Raw genomic sequence first — 21465 nt, 5'->3', positions numbered from 1 at the left:
CCACTAGAATCATATGGAAAGGTCTTCCAATTAAAGGGACAAAATGTTTTGCACTGAATTCAAAATTAGCTATGAAGAACAGTGACAGTCGTGGAAGAGTCAGGGACAGGGCTGCCTAATAATCCCTTCAACCAACAGGATTTAAAAACTGAGCTGCACCCTGGGGAGCTCAGGGGGACCAACAGGATGCCACCAAACTGATGGAGCACTACTGAAGATGCAGTAAGATAATACGAGAACCTGACAGAACATTTGTAACTTTTCTCTGAGATAAGGTGGGCTAGGAGGATGAGCTCAGGCCAACAAAGAAAGAAGTAAGAATCCTACAGAAAGCAGGCATTTTTCCTGCTGTTGGCAAACACCCATCAGCTCCACTGTAAGTGGGCTAACCTACGTAACAGCGAAGTAAATCAAATATGAACTTCATATGAAGAGCAAACACTTTGCACTTTCTGAAGATAATCCTGGAACAGCACAGCAGTAATTCTCCAGTGGCTCGTTAATCCCCTGCCATGAGACAGCAGGCGACACTCGTGACCCTTTGCATCCAGAGCTCCAGCTCTCTCTTCTGTACTCCCCAACGGCTGCTGCTGCACCTCTGTTACACACCACCAACTCCTGAGGCCCCACAGCCTCTGCTAACCCCATCCAGTCCATCATATTTGGCTGCAGCCACAGGAATGCTGAGCAGACACACTCAATCTGACCCTGCACGGAGCCAGCAGGGTATTTGCTCGAGCAGCAGGGAGCTTCACTTGTGGAGTAGTTCTTTACATCAGCGAGGCAAGCCACGCTCGCTGGGAACAGACGCAGTCAAAGCAGAGCAAGCAAGGAGGGAAATCACAACCAATTTAAGAGTTGCTCTTTATATTTCAGGGCAGAAAAAATATATGCAAGTGAATGCTACTAGAAGCATTCACTTCTCTCCAGAAATATGAAAACATACTCTGGTTCTAGCATCACTTCACCACTCCAAACTAAGGTATTCACACACTCATTTACAAAAAGTCTCTGGAATTTGAGACATAAATCTCAAGGTAGGTACTTAAACAAACACTTCAAAGCCCCTTCTTCATAGCTGACATCACTGCCTACTCAGTGCAGCTTTTCAAGTGTCACAGTGCATGCAAGGTATGCAGGTATGGGCTCTTTAGACTGTAACGTACAATACCTACAGTCAAGAACACATGAGGATGGAAAAGGCAAGTAACACTTCATCCTAGGTAGAACATTCCCCCTTGCTATCAAGCCAGTGCAAGGGTTTGGTTGGTTGATTTTCAAACACCCACACAGGTGTAGTCTCTGGGACAAAGTTGGGTATATATTTTTTATTTCCATTTGGAGAAAGCACTTTCTCTCAGCATGTGCAAAACAAGCAGGGTAATCTATCAGTTACAAAGGGAGAAAAGAACACTACCACAGGTTTCATACAAATTTGCAACATGAAGATGGCTTTTTCTATTAGCAATATCATGCTCCATCCTGAAATTGAAGGTGAAAACGATGGTTATTTCTAAACTGCTGGAAGGAAAGCAGTGAAGACATCTAACTTTTTCTACATCTGCCAGGAAACAGATTACAAAATCATCCAGAACGCCAACGGTAGCACGAAAACCTTACACAACTTAGCTAAGACACCAAGAAGCTGGACTTATAGTTCCTGCTATGAAAGAGACAACAAGACTGGAGATGACCCAGATCCTTTCAAGCTATATTTCTTGCCCTTGGCTGATTTAGTCATTCATACAGAGGTGTTACACTTGGCTTCACTCTTTAAGTACGTCTCTTTAATTTAGGTTTGCACACCTACCAGATCAGAGAAGCAATGTTTCAAGGTCCCCTATATTTTTTGAACAGTATTTGTAGATGGTGTCTGAATAAGAAAAGTAATTATTCTCTTTCCACTAGTAGAAACATGGGATCTTTTGGCACAGACACCAATCAAAAGATGCCTGGAACAGCTGCACTGCTACACAAGATGTTGAGAAGAACAAGAGCCTGCACTCAATTTTGAACAATTAAAGCTGTATTAAGCTGCAGCTTTTATGTACATTTGAGAATTGTTCATTTTACTCCAGCAGTGTAAGAAAACATCAATACAATGGCTGAAACTGTGTTACTGCTGTAGAAAATTAGGATGTAAAAATAAGGCTTAGATCAAATTGCCTCTTTTTCATTTTGTACGTGTATTCCTAGCCTCATTTTATCAAACTGCTGGACTGTCATGATTAACATTGCTCTATAAAGGTGAAGACATACAGCACAATCATTAATTGTTATGGAAAGCCAAGAAAGGTCTTCTGTTATTAAAAATATGCTTTGTAATTGACAAGCACAAGGCACAGTTGTTATTTTACCTAATTGAGACATATTGCTGACACTTACTTGACGGATTAATCTTTGCTGTTAACATCAAATACACACATACTTAAGAGTTTGAATGTCTACAGGTACTCTGAAAATTTAAAATGTTTTAAGAATACAGATAAGACAGAACTCAATCGCTTGCTCCCTGCCTTTTCCTCTTCCTTTCCTCCTCCCAGCTAGCTTCATCTCAAATCTTCCCCAAGCTCTGCCAGGTTTAACATCTGGAATGCAATGACAGCATCAGATAATATAATGTGTATTCTATTTTATAACATAAATAATATTTTCAATTGCTTCATTTCTTTTACTCAGTTTTATTGTTGAAATTGGGGGCTGGAGGGGGGAAAACATGATCCTTTCAAGCAAGACATTCATGCAGCTAATATAAAAAAAAAAAAGTATGTTTTCTTTGTCAAGAGTGGCAGGGCTGTTTTTTTAAAGCTGACTTATTTTTTCTTAAACAGATGGTGAATTATCTCTACCCAAATTGCCAGGCTAACATGTGATGTATAAATGCAGTACCGCCATGGACTCTCCAAGTGCTCACAAACATTAGCTAATCAATCCTTCCACATTAAGGTAATTCCTGGTTTTACAGCTGGGGAAGCAAACGCTAAGAAGTGTCTTGTCAAGGTCAAAGAGATCTGAAGTCTGAATCAGAGCTTAACTATAACATTCAGATCTTATTCCTAGACTTGCAGCTGAACCACAAGCTATTTCTGGGCTGGAAAAACAGCACTGAAGGCTGCAGTCTTCCAGCAGCTCAGAATTTCCAGGACGCTGCAGAGTCACAAGTGCCAGCTGATTCTTGTTCTAAAATCTGCATTAACCAAACTGGCCTCGCCTCAAGATAGGATCTCTTCATCTGTTTTAAATAGCCTCCCAACTGGTAATGTGTGCAAGCAGCACACACTGAGCAGATTTATTAGCAAAAAAAAAATCAGGAAGAGTCTGCACACATGATAAGTGTATGTCTCACTACAATCAGTCTGCTAAATAGAAACATCAGTTATAATTGGATAGCACCATTAATAAGAGGTTTGGCTCCAGCAACAAGATAGTACCTGCACGTTGTTAAACTTTACTAGTTTCATTATGAAACTAGTATCCAGAAATTCTTTGAATTTTTCTTTGAATCTTTCTGATTCAGAAATTCTTTGGAAAACCTAATTCAGGTTGCATTCCTTGTGTTATACAAAGGCTGTTGCAGAGCTCCCCCTGAGCAATGCCTCCTTTCAAACCAGCCCATCTTACATCCAGGGAATGGATAAGCTCACTCAGAAGCATGAGCTACACTTGCTCTGTTAAATATCTAGGGAATAGTGCTGGACTATTTGAATTTCAGACATCTTTTAATTAAATATTTTTGTGCCAGTTGATGAAAGATTTAATTAAAGTCTTCATTAATACACTCCAGAAGCATCAAATACAGAAAGCTCAATACAAAAGCAAACAGACCAAGCAATAGTTATCCAACATATTTCAATGAAGCCTTTAAATGCCAAATTTCAAAATGCAATACCACTTACAATTCACATTATGGAGAAAAACAACTATAAAAATCACATTAAGGCATAGCACTATATTTATTAACCAAAATCCATACCACCTCTCTTTGACTTGAAAGACTCGAAGATACAGAATGGCATAAGGATCTTTAGCTCTAAATGTTCTGGACCAAAGCCCTGTATCTGATGGGTTTCTGGTACCAGTTGTATTCTCACTTCAATACAAATACAATAGATAATGTTTAGGTTGCTTCTTCTAACAAGTAAGCCTTTAACTCTATCAGAAACACCCACAAACTCTTCTGTAAAAACTGAGGACTCTGCTGAGGATTATAAAAAAAATCCTCTTTCCTTCATACCCAGTGAATAAGAGGTCTGATTTCTCTCTTGCACCCTCATCAGTTCAGGAAATTAATAACTGAAACTTTGACAACTACAAGAGTTGCACACCAAGTTACCACAAAACCTTCATGAGCACTTCCCCTGAGCTGCAGCATACTCAAACATTCCAGCAAATGTTTTACTACAACAATTTTGATGCAGAAATAACAAACCTATTACTTCACTTAAATCGATCAAAAGCACATTTTTAAATGTTTCCCATCAGCAGGAACCAAAAAAAAAAAAAAAAAAAAAATCAGGCTTAAGTCCACATTTACAAAACTTCCCATGTAAAGACATGAATGTGAGGGCACTCTCTTTGGTTCCAATTTAACCAAAAGTAGTAAAGTTTACATTGGCTTTCAACAGCCAAACAAATGAAAATGATTGTCTTGCCTTTCTCAGAGTTGTCCAGCCTACTGCTTTGTATTTTAGATTCAAAAACCTTTCTTTTTGCTTTCATTGTGAAATATATTACACAAAAATGAATTTAAGAATAAATTCCACAACTACTTCACTTTTACTACCCTCCACAGCACTACTTTCTCCCTTCTCATACATGCCAGGAATTTGAAGGTAACATTCTGTTCATTTGGTAAGATGCCTCAGTGTTGAAAGCATGTTAATTAAGCCATTGAGTAATGGGTTACTACATCACAGGTCATATTTAGTCCTGCAGTGTTTTCTGTCCTCAGATTAATGACATTCTACTCTGCAGAAAAGCAGCTAAAAACTCCTCTTAAGTCAACACAAATACACCAGAACTAGTTGACAGCAAATTTAATTCCATCAACTTTTTAAGATAAACAACAGCAGGATGCATGTAGTTATTTGGCACAAGAAAAAGCCTCCAGAAAACCAGAACTTCCCCAATTTGCAGAAGCTATTAACAAAGTATCCACTACATTCTTAACCCACAAATGAAGCTAACAAAAGTAACTCACTATTCCTACCTGGAAATTTGGTGCCCGGCATACAGCAGCAGTGCAGTCAGAAAGTACAGGTAAAGCTGAACAAGGTGTTGCCTTGGTAAAGTTAGGAGCACAACACTTAAGATGTAACCTGTAATAGAAAGTAGAGTTTGAGATTTCCAAAAATATTACCTAACCCCATATTTCTTAAAATATGAACTAGCACTCAAGTTATCCAGATCTCATCAATTATCTTTGCTTCCATTTAGTCATAAAACTCATGCATTTTTAATTTCCTCTCATCAAAACACACAGCACACTAAAACTGCTTTCTCCCCCCCACCATGAGCAGAGATGGCTCTACCAGTTTCTATAGCACTACATCCAGACAGCAAGTGGTGGACTTGATCCCCCTGGATTTTACCAAGACACTACCAAAACCAATGTAACAAAAGGAAAAAGACTTAGGTGTCCCTCTTTCAAATGAAAATAAATATCAGCATAACAGAAAAAGAAATCTATCCATCCAACAAACTCAATCACGAGATGTCAAATATCCTTTGCTTTAAGCAGAGAACATACAGAACACTCATTCATGCTGATTATCACTATATGTTTTAATTCTTCCACTGTATCTACAGTTTTAAGACACTATTAATGCGCACAATTGAGGAAGACACAGGCTCTTCTCCATTCTGGTAACATTAAAGCACACTGAAGCCACCAGAGCTCCATGAAACGAGATGACATGGCACAACTGAGTGTTTGTGGGCACTGACAGCAGCCATTACTTCACTACCTGTTGGCATTTAGTAAAACTGTGGAAAAAGATCCAGTGCAGGTAAAGCTTCAGTCTTCAAAAACAGCCTGGCTGCTCAGCAGTTTTTATAACCAACAGAACACTGATCTTTCTTTCCCCAACTGCTCTCATTAGGATATTTTATTAACACAATACCTCAAAGTGCACTCCACAAATGGGCAGTGTTTGCCCATCCTCTTCACTTTCCTAGCCACTCAGAGGTCAAAGATCCATCGTGCGGTGCCTGTACTAATCTCTATACCCCAGCTCTCCAACACAATGCAGCACACTCATTCTCTTTCTGAAGGTCAACTGAAGTGCCTGGCACTGAAACTCATTCAGGAGAAAAAAAGAAAAAAACAAAACCAGCTGTGGCTCACAACTTCCCTTCAGCTAAGAAGAAAACACCAAAGAAGTTAACCCATCACCTCAAGTGTAATGTGAGCATGCAGCCCTAAGCATCATCCAACTACTCAGCAACTCTGAGTACAGCCTGTTTAACTGAATTAATTCAGGAAATTTTTAAAGAATACCAAAGAAAGCAACATAACTCTAGATTAAGCACTCAAAGGTGAGACAAACAGCTACTGTAACACAATATATTCCTACATTTGATAAAGATACAATGTCAAAGTTAGTATTTATGTAGAAGTATCTCAAGGCTACTTAGTAGGTCCCACCTGCAATAATCAGCCCCTAAACTCTGCCAATACTCAGGTCTTCATGGTGACTTGCAGCACGCTCCTAGAAAAGCCATCAGGATGCCCACAGCAAAACCAGCCCTCGAAATAACTGCAGACATTTTTAATACTGAGTCCTTGCTGTGTTCACTGCCTTCCCTTCGTTGCTTTGGTAGGGACAAGTCTGTCTGGCACAGTCATGCCCCACTCCAGCTCTGAATCCAACCTCCCCAAAACTTTCTCACTCAGCACAGCCTGTGACTCACCTTCAGGTGGAGGAGAACTAAATGGAGTTTATTATGCAGTCTTTTATTCCTCTTCTACTCTATAAATAGTCCAACAATACCTGTTTACTGTATCTACATTTAAGCTCTGCCATCTTCTTCACCTTATTCAGTCACATGAAAGGCCACCTGGTAATGAACTTGAAAGGTACTGGGATAATTTATGCAGAAGGAAGACTTTTCAGGGGGCAGCAACTGCAGCACAGCCACGTTACACAGGAGTATTTTAAAGTGACTGAAGTCCATTCTTCTCTGTGATCACTAACACAAATATAGAAGGATACACTGAGGGGGTGAAAAAACATCTAATCACAGATCAGAAGATACGAAGGATGCTGTCACACCTGTATCTTTCACACAGATGACCTGCAGGCAGCACAGGTAATGCCACCACTCATGAGTGAGCCAGAACTTAAATATTTATTTTGAAATTGCCTGTATTTACTCTGTTACTTTTTGAAGGAGGGAGTGATAGACACTTAAAGTAGTTTCTTTTCCCTCCCATTGACAGTTCTATCTTATAACTTCACTAGAGAGATTTTGACACACTTGATACTGCAATATTTGCATTCTTGCTGCAGAGGCCATAATTCCCACAGTGGTATCAACCTCATTTTTAACTACAATGTCTCTGCCAAAAAAAGAAAGCAAATAATTCATTACCAAACTGGCTCATTGCAGAAGGAAGATGAGCCCAAATTCAGACATACCAGCAGCAATATTCTGTTCCCTTTCTTTTTGCTTTGACAAATGATGTAATTAGTAAATGGCATAAATGAGATTCTACTTCAAAACAAAGGACCAGAAAATGAAATTTCTCACAGCAGCTTTCTCATCTATATTATTACATTGTTTTCATTTGCACCTCTTCTGTCAGAAAAAAGCATGGTATTGAAAACAGACATTTCTTTTGGGGAAGGATCTCAAGGATTTACAGCTTGTGAAACAGTCACCCTGGTGGGTAACCTTCAGCACGGGTTAACAGTATCTGATTTGGCCCAACTTAAAAAGCACAGAGCACCTGTTTGGCAGCAAAAGGAAGCAGAGAGCTTCCACCACCTTTTCTGTAAGATGGGACTGGTTTAGACACCACTGGAGAAAGAAAATAAAAATCAACAGAAAAGCTAAGTTAAACATTTCTAGACAAGAACACAAACATTAACAGGCTCATGACCTCATTTACAACGTGTTGATTCAGCTAGATGAAAACCCCTCACTGTGCAATGCTCATTGTTACAGTAAGCACAGCTCACAAACTGCCTTTCAGCAGTCTCTGGTTGCTTCCCACCAAGGTGTTTCCCAGATTCCCTCACCCCGCATTACCTCCTTCTCCACTCTGATGCCTGAGCTTTATTGGCAAGCTGCATACAGTGGAGGTTTCCAGAGCATGATCAAAGCCACAACGTATCCTCTTTATGAACCATTTTAGTGCTCATTTGCATGATTACAGATCCCTCGTGTCCACTTCATGTTATTAATCTAAGTTTCCTACAGGTTTAGTTGAAAAATGAGAACTCTGCAGATGAAAGCCAATTCAAGAGTTCATAGCATTTCTTAATAAAACCAAACCATCTCTTGGATACTGCTTCAGCAGAGGCTCGTCAAGGAAACACTGCTCTCAGAAGGAAAGCAGCTGCTTATGCTGGATACTACAAAGGAAGGAATTTAAAGCTTTGAGCACCAGAAAGTAATAGCTTGAATTGTACCACAAAATTAATTTGGAAGGAGCTATTTTCCTGCTCCACCATGCCCACTGAGGATAAAGGGCACATCTTACAATGCCCTGCAAAGCAGCAACCTGTGAGCCACAGAACACCATCAAGACTCTATCTGTCCTGGCTCCACGTAGGATCAGTGCACCACCAAGTCAGCTATTTAATTTTAGCCTAACCCTTGCCTGTCCCCATTTCAGTTTACTCAGAAAATCACCTGGCTACAACATACAAGCATCAAGCACAGGCAAACTTCTGAAAGACTGTACTCGATGTAGTAGAAGCAGAATAACAACTTTATCCCCAGTGAGTCTAATTCTTAGGATAACCATTCACACCAGAACAATTAAGAAAGATTTTATAAATTCCTGTATACCTAAAATGTCTATTTCAAAAGTGGACAGTTTTCAAAAGGTTCTCTTTAGAGCACCTGGTTGGTAAGGCATGATACTGAAGTTACCAAACTCCTGTGACCACACCGATGGAAGACTGGCTCAAGTCCAGAAGGAGCCACAACAGCCACTTATTTTTAAGTCAGGAGAGAAGAAAAGCTCTTATACATCTTCAGCTTCCTCACTCTCCCACTCACCCAGAGCTGCTGAAGACAAATGCTGCACACTCTGAGAAGTTCTGTACTTGGAGCCAATGTGGTATTTTTGCCTTTCAGAAAACATGTTGAAAAATTAATTCTACGCTGAGAAAACACATATCTAAACCTACTTGTGCACAAGAAAATTAGTATTTACCCAGTCATGGCAAAGTGCAACTATAAACAGAGATCTGAAATCATTACAAACATCTGCATATCTCAGTGAAAATAATTGCAACAATTTACTCATTACTGGGGTACTGCCATCAGTTTCAACAGATGTTTCTTGAATTATTAAATATGTAACAGATTGAGTGTTTGAAATATAAATAACCCAAGAACTGAGTTCCTTACAGAGATTTACAGTTATGTCAAAATAAACAAAATGGACTTCAGGTTCTAGAACTGCTCTATCATTCAGGGGCTGCTTCTGTAACACAGCACACATACTGGCCAGAGTTCCAGCATGAATTACAACCAGAGAGAAACTGAAGAAAACTGCAAATGAAAACACAGCTCTAATTGGAACCATAAAAATAGAAAGACTCACAAAGTATCCCAAGTTATGAACACAAATTGCCAAATTATGGTACTCAGAAATACAATTGTCAACAGAACCTCACAAAATTTTAAGAATCTCCTTTCAAGCAAGATACTACTGACTTCTTAAAATAATAAATAGCAATACAAGTTACAAAGAAGTATTACCAGCTTCACAGAGAAGCTACCTGAAGCTGACCAGAAAAAGCCTAGGATGCTATGGCAGCATTATGAGAACTAGCAGACTATGGGAAAAGAAAAGGGAGAAAAAAAAAAAAAAGAGTATGCTATATTTTGACCATGATCTCTACCCACTTCTTTATCTACCAACTGCACTGTATAATTCAATAAGAGGATATCAAGATATAGCAAGTACTTTTTCAGAAGAAATAAAGCCCAAGTTCATGTCATCAAATTGCACTTAGTTAAAAATAGCCACAGTTTAAAATAGTAACACTCAGCAAATAGTTCTACTATCCCTTAAATTAAATGGTTCTGGAAGGAGGGCAACAGAAGACGTGGGACAGCAAATCTAGAGGTGTTGGATGTGCTGGATCTGAGCAGCACTTCACCTGTGTGCGCACTAATTGCATTTGCACATTAAGTCATGCATCCTCATCTCAGGATTTTGAGAAGTTTGTTTTTGGGATGAGCCCAAGAGCTTGCTGCTGCAGTGTGAACCAAAACTTCCCATGGCACTTCTTATTATGTTTCTATCAGACCTCTGAAACTTTCCTCTTAAATCACAGAATGACCCGGGTTGGAAGGGACCTCATGGATCATGAATCTTCAACCCCCCTGCCACACACAGGGCCACCAATCTCCCCATTTAATACTAGACCAGGCTGCCCCGGGCCCCATCCAGTCTGGCCTTGAACACTTCCAGGGATGGGGCATCCACAGCCTCTCTGGGCAGCTGTTCCAGCACCTCACCACTCATAGTAAAGAGCTTCCCCCTGACATCCAATCTAAATCTTCCCTCCCTCAACCTAAAACCATTTCCCCTTGTCCTGCTGTTATTTACTGTTTCAAAGAGTTGATTCCCCCTCCTGTTTGTAGGCTCCCTTTAGGTACTGAAAGGCTGCAATGAGGTCACCCTGCAGCCTTCTTTTCTCCAGGCTGAACAAGCCCAGCTCCCTCAGCCTGTCCTCATAGGGGAGGTGCTCCAGTCCCCTGATCATCTTCACGGCCCTCCTCTGGACCCTCTCCAACAGCTCTCTGTCCTTCTTGTACTGAGGGCTCCAGACCTGGACACAGTACCCCAGATGAGGCCTCACAAGAGCAGAGTAGAAAGGGAAAATCGCCTCCCTGTCCCTGCTGGCCATCCCTCTTCTGATGGAGCCCAGGATACCATTTAAAAGACATCACAAAAAACAAAATCCATGCAAATAAAACATCTTCCAATGAATGCATGATTGTTGAAAGAAAGTGGGCAGACCAAGAAAAATAGCAACCAGCTACCATCGGATGGCAGCATCTTCAGGCTTCTCCTGCCCCAAGCCCCTTTGTTGAAGGCCTTATTCCAAACAAGTAGTTGGCACCTGGTCAATGATGTGACCTAACAATTAAGGTATTAACCGTGAACTTCAAGAAATTGCAATTATAAACAGGGTTGGGAAAGATGACGCATGTTCTACTTATTCAAAGTATTTAAAATGGTTTCTTGAGTTTGTTTCCCAGATTTTATTATTGTTGTTATGACAAAGAATACAGTTAAAGATAGAAAACTGCTCTTATTCTTAGTTAAGAAAACAATACGTATTTAGCATACTCCAGTGCCCATAGTGATTTATTTCCAAGTCTAACTGATTACAGGTTAAGTACATGACTCTTTCCATTTAGCTTCAGAGCATTTACAAGTTGGAATAAAATAGCATTACTTTGCCCTTCAGAGGAAGAAATTACGTGGTTTCATCTATTTCCATCATCTGTATCAAAGAAATATAAATGACTCTTCACTCAGAGCTACTCTAGAGCATAGAATAAAGCAGTGAAGTCTGACTGTAGCAGTGTGCTAGCCTGCACCACATACAAGTCTGAGGTAGAAAGCCATTTTAGCTAGTGCTTCTTATCCTTAAGAAGAGGGTGCTTAACTTACATAAAACAATTTTAATGAAGTGTTAACTAAACCACATTATGTCTTTAAAAGAGTTGTGGATAGAAGCTCTTCTGTTCCTTTTCTAAGCTTTCCCCCACTCCCCACCTCCAGATCTCTCTATCTGATAACAGACCACTCGAACCACCACTGCAGCAGATGAGTGAAAACTTACCACATGCTGTGCATGTTGAAGACTACTGCAGGCCACGCAGAGGCCTTTTAAACCTCTGGAACAGTAACCACGGTGCTAAATGACAGATAAAGTTTACAGGAAAATTGCAAAGTAATTTTGTTTATACTAAATTAATCTGCTTACTTTCAAAAATTCTAAGCAGAAATTTACCTCCACTATTTGCAATGCTTTATACGTTTATAGTTACATTTCATGCAGTTGAACTTACTGCTTCATGAAATGATATGGGAGGGAAAAGCTGAATCAAATAACAGCTTGCATCCTAGAGGCTTTTGTGACTTTCTCAGTACTGCTACCTGAAACGTGAGTCACACCATAACATATTGCCTCACCTGAGCAAACACAATCAGCCTTTCAAACTCTGAGTGAAAGGGATAACCTTGGAAACCTCCAGCTGGGTCCTTGGTGCTGGGAAAACATTCACTCTAAAAATCAGTAAAATCTACCAATCCTGATAGAGCTCTAATCAAACTGTTCCTTAAACATCTACCTGAGATAGGCATATCTGATCTCCTAAGCTGTTACAAGCATTTCTGTGATATGGTACCTTATCTTTAAAGAAATTCAGTAATCACTTTATATTACAAAACTGCTGCCACATTTGCTGATAGTGTGTTTGCTTACAGCAAATATGATTTTTTATTTTTTTATTTTTTTATTTTTTTACAAAACAGATCAGCATGCTGAAAGATATCCACAGCAAATTGTTGTTCAGATTACATGCTAACAGTTAATTTCCCTCAACGTATCTTCAAAGAACCTTCATTTTCCAAACTGGTAAAAAAGTACTTTGTTTATTCTAAAAATTCCATTTATATATTCTGATACATTATTTTAATTAAGATTATGTAAACTGATACAATTAAATCTAGAGAGCGTTGTGTAGACATGAAAGTTGATGTAGCCCAGCTTCATGCTGACACAGCTTTAAGAAAAAAAGACCAATAACCAAGGAACAAACACAGATCAACTTTTTAAATAGAGTACAAGCCAAGCTTTGTCCCGGATAATTGTCTGAAAATCTTTTAAACCAAGCAACTTGTTTGATGATTTAAAAGCTCTCCTTGGTCACAGCAACTACAGGTTGGAACAAGAGAAGTAAAGACACTCAATAATGTAAAAGCAAAAAGCAGAATTACCACTGAATGATTATGTACCAAGACACTAGCTTGTAGGAGGAGCACACCAGAATCCACTGGTTCAGAACTTAAGTAGCATGCAGGTGAGAAATACTTCGAGGTAATAATACCTACCATCTCTGTAATGCCTTTTTATTGGTGTTATCTTAACTCTGGAGTTAACTTAACACTAGAGCAAATATAATGTTATTAAATGACTATAAAAAAGAATGTTTTGTGAATGTGTCACAGTTTTAAGTTATATCTTGATAGCTTACTGCACAACTCCTAGTTTTGTATTAGAAACTAAACTGACAAACTAATTCCTAGAAGGTATTTGTTTGTGTACAAGTTACATGCACAGAATAAGCTAAGCAGGAGAGGGCCAGATATAGTTCCACGCCTGCACAGTCCTGTGTCATTTCACCAGCAACAAACAAGCACTCTCTCCCAAAAACACATGAAGACCCCATAAAGCAGTCACATCAGCTTTTGGCAGTAGTGGATACATAGGTATCCCTAGCCAAGTAGAATGGAGCCATAACAAAGAAAGTCACATGTGTTTCCAATGACAGTAAATAAACTTCCAGACAGACATTTAATAGATTGAAAATAAGAAGTCACACTTCTGCAGTCAGGATTAAAACACTGGACAAGTCATTAAAAAAAAAAATCCTCTAACAACTTAACTAAAGGGCGTTTTCTTTAGCTGACTCCAGTACATCTTTATCCTCTAAGTCATCTACAAGGAAGAAACACTGCAGAATGAGATAATAATATGCCAGCCACTTCTCCCAAAGCTAGGCAGCACCCATGCTGATTGTCATTGGCTATCAACCTCAACAGTCTGGATCCGAGCCCTAATTAACCCCATGTGCACTCAGTAGATGAATCACATACCCACCTGGAGAGCAGGTCCCAGAACAGCAATCCTTTCATCTCCTGAAAGCAGACTTTTAGCATTTCAGAGCTAGACTTGCAGGGCAAGGTTGAAACCTCAGCTCCCTGAACCATGTTAGTAATTTTGTCCATTTATCTGCCACGCAGGACTTTTAACATGCTCTAATCGACTAGGAGCATACATACAGGTCATAAGGTTGTATGCTGAAGAACCATATCCACACAGCAGTAACAGCCAACTTTCTGGTGCTGTGGTCACAGCTCAGAGCAGGCAACCTTTGCTCTAGTCTCTTCCTTAATGCCAGTGATTTAAGTTACAATACTTCTTGTCTGCACAGCGTTTCGCTGCAGTTTTCTTACTGTGCAGCCAGCATTACCGCGCTGTTCTCTCAGGGGCATCAATACTGTTTCCAGGCATTAATTTTACTCTATTTACATATCAAGGCTAAATAACAAAGCAGAAGACCCTAGACAGGACTTCTTTACTGCTAACATAAACAGCCGCTTACATTAATTACAGTGCTGCTGATTACATTTATTTCCATGCAATTTGTTGTAATCAATATATTACCATACTATTATAAATTTCTTAACAATTTGAAGCAAGCAAAAATGGTATTTACTAGCAGTGTTTTCTCCTGAATTCACATTCACTTACCCACATAATGCATATTAAGGGCCAAGTACTTGTACTGGAAGAGAGGGTTGTTGTGCAGGCTGCTTCTTTGGATCTGCTGGAAGAATGAGCTGACATCCCATCTGTACAAGACATCCAACAGCATGATGCTTGGGACCCTCAGGGCCACATTTAATATTGCCTCCAACTTCTCCTTTGCAGCCATTCTCTTCCCTTTCCGTGAACTGGCAGCAGACTGTAAATGGCACAAGACAGAAGAGTAATCAAATCAATCTCACTGAACAAACAGCTATTAGGCTTTGTGAACATATGAATGGGGCTTCCTGCAAGGCCACAAATGACTAAATGAATCCACTGACTTAAATTCAAATCCAGACAGGACAGCTTCTATTTTTGCTAAGTGTAAGTCAATTTGCTAGCAGTTTTCCACAGCAATATTGTAAAACAGGGGCTGGGGGGGCAGATTAATGACACAATAAGAATGGTCAGAGTGTACACCAAATAAACCTTTATTCTTATTTGCACTATTTCAGAGTCCAAGCATCCATTCAAAGGACTACAATGCACAAGAGATTACACAAACACCAACATGATAAACTTTAAAAAACAAACGGCAATAAGTCACAGAATATTGCCAATGAGTTGTTCTGTTTCTACATACAGATCTATGAGTGTCAAGTGAAATAACCACCAACTAAAACTTTTTAAAACATTTTAGATTCATTTCCTCAGTGCAAACTAAAATGATTTTTAAAATAAGTTCAAATGTCAGAAAATTATTTAGGACATTCATTAACCTCTATGATTTTATACACTTATGGAATTCGAGGCAGTTTTGAAGATTAAGACCAGGAACAGAACAATTCTACTTATTCTAATGTAATTCACTGCAAGGAATCATATTTTAAAAAAAAAAAAATTACATCCTTTCTCGAGAGTACTGGAAGGTAATTTAATTTTGAAGGTTGCAATCAGAGAAGATGGATGATGCAAGACAATGAAGGGCTCTTCTTTTTTCCTTTTTTTTCTTTTTAATTCATCCTTCTTTCTCTTTCAAAACAGAAATACCTATGTATATATATATACACACATACACACACGGTGGTCCACAACAGCATTTCAAATGCTGTTTGATCACCAACAGAACCATTCTAAAGAGCAGAAGGATCACTTTCCACAACCTGCCAGAGCACTGCTTTCAGCTGAGACCAACAGCTGTTTCTAAAAACAAAGCACTCTCTCAACCCCTCGCCCACTGGGGAGCAGCGCAGCCCCCAGGCTGGGTACATGAGCCAGCAGTTACACACACAGTGCACAGAAGCAGCACAGCAAGGTGTTCAAGGCCAAGGTGGGGAAGATCCCAGCAAGCATTTATCCAGCAGCAGCCATTCAAACAAATAAAAACCATCATTAACAGCACACCATTAGTAGCTGAGTTCAGGACTAATTGGTCTAACTGGACTGATTGGAATTGAGGACCTCTTCTTCTTAGGGGGACAACTTGAAAAAAAACCTGTGCTCTCATCACAGAAGCAGAAAAATCTGCATTTGGAACCAGGCTTTTTAAAATAAGTTTTACAAGCTTTTCTTTAAGTGGTTATTGCGCAAGTTTTAAAAATACAACACGGAAGCACAGCACCAAAGGAAGTGCTGCTCATACACAGAAACCAAAAATCTTTCCTACTTCTCATATACAACCATCATGTGAAGCTTTGTTTGTGTTGCCATGGACAAGATGCTGCCAGGAACCACTCATGCACACCTGAAGCCACGTTGACATGATGACAACATCAATTCTGGCCATCAAATCAGGGTGGATCAGAAGTGAGGTCTGTCTCAGCAGACTACAGGTTACAGGGCTGCTATCACCCAGCCCACAGCCCCATTGCTCAAGTAAAGCAGTGTCACGTCCCGCATACCAAGCATACCACAGAAAGTCAGAAAGTGTTTTTAGCTGTTCCTTTACAGACAGCTACAACTCCTGCAGCAGCTCTGCAGACCCCAAAGCATCACATTCATGCCTGGCACCCACACTACCCACTGGGGCTTCTGAGGGGAAGTTCTGCCACAACATTTACAAATATTTAGGACCAATAACCAAAACCACTGCCCAGATAGCTTAAGGGATGCTCATGTTTAGCATTTAGTGAGAATGAAATGCAGAGGCTAAATGCACTGTACTTTACTGGGACCTGCACAGATGGGAAGAAAGCGTTTCGGCTGCATGCTGCAAACCAAGCCCCTGCTCATAGGCAGCACACTGCTTAAAGCCAACTCATATGAAGACATATAGTGTCTTCTCTTTCCCTCCCCCTAAAATCCTTGAGTTTGCCAGATACTCAAAATTAATTACGACTAATTAATTAATTAAACCAAGCTGCCTTCTGCTTTATGCTAGGACACACTTCCAAGTAGATCAGGGCCTGGAGGGCAGGAGCTGATTTCAGGTGCTCACTGTTACAGCCAAAGGAAAGTGCCAACAAGAACTGACTCCCAGCTGAGCTCCTGTAATGGACAAACTTTTTTTCAATCAGCTGCAATAACCAAACCCACAGGACAAGGAGAAACCTCCCACTTTCCTGATTTACCCCAAATACAGAACTCTGTGGACTTCTCCAAATACTGAAAGTTAATTGGGGTTCTGCACATCCAAATTAAGCTGAAAAATTTGCTTTCCAAGTCAATACACACATGCTTGAGAATGTAAGAAAACTAGAAAGAGCAGCATTTCTATTACCTAAGGAAGCAAACAATTCTAACCCTGTTAATGAACACAAAGGCAAGAAAGACAAGAGTACAGTACAGTTCTTCAGTACAAGAAAGACAGGGAGCTGTTGGAGAGGGTCCAGAGGAGGGTCACGAAGATGATCAGGGGACTGGAGCACCTCCCCTATGAGGACAGGCTGAGGGAGCTGGGCTTGTTCAGCCTGGAGAAAAGAAGGCTGCGGGGTGACCTAAAGGGAGCCTACAAACAGGAGGGGAATCAACTCTTTGAAACAGTAAATAACAGCAGGACAAGGGGAAATGGTTTTAGATTGAGGGAGGGAAGATTGAGGTTGGATGTCAGGGGGAAATTCTTTACTATGAGAGTGGTGAGGTGCTGGAACAGCTGCCCAGAGAGGCTGTGGATGCCCCATCCCTGGAGGTGTTCAAGGCCAGACTGGATGGGGCCCGGGGCAGCCTGGTCTAGTATTAAATGGGGAGATTGGTGGTCCTGCATGTGGCAGGGGGGTTGGAGATTCACGATCCTTGAGGTCCCTTCCAACCCTGGCCATTCCGTGATTCTGAAAGGCAAAAGAAACTTTGAGAAGCACATTATGCTGCAATCGATAGGCTACATTCTATGAGAGGCAGCCACTGACACACTGCAATGTATTCTGCCACTGCCTGACAGAGCACTCAGTGCTAATAAGAAACTCTTTAAAATTAACTTCATTAGAAATGTGGATGTGTTAAATAAAGCTTCAGCTGTAACTGCTGCCAAGTTCTAACAAAACATAACACAGACGAGCAACAAAGTCCACTGCACTCAGCTCATTACATCACAGAGAGCTCTCACAATACATTATTTTGATTGGTGTAAAAGCAAACTAATAAAAAAAAATTAAACCTCTAAAACCTTTAGATAAAGGATGATGACAAGTTGCTGGATGCTCAGACATTAGAAAACATAGGTCACACTTAAACACAGCCAAAAAATGGACTTAATAGGATTGGGAAGCCACTGTTTGTGCCTCAGCATATTTTCCTCATGATTTCAAACATCCTGCTGTTCCAAATGAGGATGAGAAAATGAACAGTCCTAGGAAGAAATTCAGACTCCACCTCCTAAGTGAGTGCATGCACAGCTGCACTATTTGACCTCAAACAGCATTTTAAAATTTCCCACCAGAACTGATTAATGTTTGGAAAACAGCGTTTCCACAACAACAACAGCACCTACAAATCCCTCCTTCATCTGGCAGAAATGTTTGGCCAAAAACATCCCTGGCTGGTTTTAAAGACAACGATAAATTAGTAAAATCTGATTTAAAAAAAAAAAAAAAAAAAAGCTATCACAGATTGGTCTCTTATGAGTCCACTGGCAAAACAGATGAGCGGCAAGCTTAAAAAAAAATCTCTCAGACAACACACATTTTCCCTTTAACAGAAGTTTCTTTCTGAGGCTTTGACATAACATAAGAATTTACCATTTCAACTGAAAGTGTGATTTATGCTGCTTGAACAAATGCAGTATTTTTTTTTATGTACTAACTTATATTTAAACATCACATCACAGGCAAAAAATACTCACTGATGAAAATACGAGAGGATACACAAAATCTGCATCCATTTATCCAAGCAGCTCCAAAGTTCCATTAATCAAGTAGAGCGTCTCACATTAAGAAAAGCATTAACAATGTTTCTCAATACTTACAGAAATACACTGGAATTTTTGCTATTATAAGCACTGTTCTCATATCTCCACCAAAATAGCCAATACTTCCACTAACAGCCACCAAAAACCAACATAGAAAGACTCAGTAGCTCCATCTGGGATCAGAGCTTCAGTGCTAGACTGGATCCTGCAACGTTCAGTGTAACATCTGAGAACCAGCCAGGCACTCCTCCTCCTACAGGATTAAGACTTCAGACAGCTGGAAAGTCTGACCAGAAACTAAAAGAAGTAACAATTTCAACTTGCTTTCTTCACATCTGCAACATCCCAGTTATTTCGGATACATTCACTAACCATCAGACTTTGATCTGTACTCCAGCTTCCACTTCAAATTTCTGAAGCTAAAGACATCATCAAGAAAAGTTTTGAGTTTCCTGAAGGGTAAACATGGCTGGACAGATCTTGAAGGAGGGGAAGAGTCTTGACTTGGAACTACAGAAGGTGCAATGTCACAGTAGAAAACCCTAAAATTAGACCCATGAGCCACGTTGTACTCATTCATTTCTTAGAACCCTTCCTTCCAAGGGCCCATCCTGTTTCTGAGGAAAATAAACTGAAAGAAATTTGAAGTACAGAACAATCTGGTACTTCAGAGAGTTCTATCTTTATATCATCTATCTAGGAGAGAGAAAACAAAGAGAAGGAAAGGGAAGGAACAGTCTGAAAAGGTTTATCAGATAATACGCTCAGCAAAGAACTTCCCGGTGTGTCTGTGGAAAAAAAAAAACATACACAAAAACCCACAGAACTCCAGAGAGTACGTGAGTCAGTGCTCCATCAGAACAGCTCCTGCCCATGCAGTCAGCAGCAAGGAAAGCAAAAGACGCCTTGCTCCTGTACAGCTTAAATGAGGCCAACTTCTGTGTTGGCTAACAAGGACAGCACTCAACCATTTCTGCTGAGAAGGCCAGAAACAACGAGCATACTGAGCGTACCAGTCTGCACTGCAAGGCTGTCATTAGGATCCGGTAAGCAGCTCCAGTGATACACAGTTTCTGCAGCTCACCTGTTTAGTAATTCCAAATAATAACCACCTGGTATTTAGCATTCAATTTAAAGGTTTATAGAGAATACCAGTTCGCAAACAGAATACTCAACCTCGCTATGTAAGAAGTGAACAAGAATAAATGATTTTTTTCCCCCATCTAGTTTAACAGCACTGATTGCTATAGAGCAGACTATACAGAACTGCAGAATTTTTATTTCCATTTAGAAAACAAATGAACTGCTGAATTCCTACTCACCTCAGACCCTATCATTTATAAACAGTCAACCATCACTTCAAGCAAATACATAATATATTTCAGGTAAAACAATTGATACTATAAATCAGTACCTTAACCCCTCATCTTTTCACAGGGACAGAAGTGAACATGCACTCATATTAAAGGCAAAACCAACCAGAGACAGTTAAGTGTACAGAAGAAAGAAGTCTACATTTCCAACTGCCATTAGTTTTAGCAAGTTTTATGAGGGAGAAGAAAATCAATTCAGGAATGAGGATATATCTCAGCATTGGGAAGTTAAAAGTTACTTTAAAGATTTATTTCTAGAGTACTTTCATACACTATAAGCAGCTCCAGTCAATTATAGAGCAAGTGTATTATTTATAGGCAGCCTGTAAAACATACAGTGCTTTCAAGTCTTCATAATGAGTAGGTAGGACCAGGGAGCTGAACTCAGGGACTGACACATGTTAACAAGGGTTAACAAACCCAGCAGGTACGCAGGAAAACCTTTCTGTGGATTCCTATAGGATCACCTCCTTGCCTGAATATTATCAATTCAAATGCAGGCACACCAACAAGGGCTGCTCATTTTTCAGAGCACAGAACGTTGTTTGCCCTGTCAAGTTCAGAATCTGAAACACGGCTATCTAATTCATTACATTAAAACCATAACCAATTATATCTGTAATTAATTCAGGGAAAAAAAAAAATTATACAGATTGAATGAACAGAAATCAAGCTGCTCTCAGGTTCTTTCTGACTCTACAGTTCTACAAACCTTCTGAGGTTTGGTTCATTAACTAGTTATTCAGCAGATTTTTTGCCGTCACTGCCATATTTGCAAGTCTACACCTACAGGCCTGCCTAACCACATTTGTATCAGCATATTCTGAGGAAATCTGGGCTGCAGTCCCAAAGCGCCTCTGCAGAGGACAGAGCACCCAGGGACCTGCACACAGAGCACTGGGATGATGCAGTCTGTGACAGCCAACTCTGGGCTGGAGCAAAGGAGAGCAGCCACACAGGCAGAGCTCACAGACCCCACAAACTGCAGCCTGAACGTGGTACCAGGACACTGTTA

The 21465-nt window shown here is 40.1% G+C and overlaps 1 protein-coding gene across 2 annotated transcripts in view; it reads right to left on the bottom strand.

Annotated features, from left to right (window-relative positions):
- RNF145 (ring finger protein 145) overlaps positions 1–21465 on the bottom strand; it is a 42892-nt gene that overhangs the window by 17524 nt on the left and 3903 nt on the right. For both annotated transcript variants that reach the window (XM_090150674.1, XM_031598191.2), the window contains exons 2-3: positions 14739–14952; positions 5210–5318 (exon numbers count right to left, since the gene is read on the bottom strand). In XM_090150674.1, coding sequence (XP_090006800.1) covers positions 5210–5318; positions 14739–14922 — 293 coding nt within the window. In that variant the 5' untranslated portion in view covers positions 14923–14952. The remainder of the gene's footprint in view (positions 1–5209; positions 5319–14738; positions 14953–21465) is intronic.

Source organism: Phasianus colchicus, chromosome 15 (genome assembly GCF_987193195.1).
Source record: "Phasianus colchicus chromosome 15, bPhaCol1.hap1.1, whole genome shotgun sequence".
NCBI lineage: Eukaryota > Metazoa > Chordata > Aves > Galliformes > Phasianidae > Phasianus > Phasianus colchicus.
This window is presented reverse-complemented; position numbering and strand designations above follow the sequence as displayed.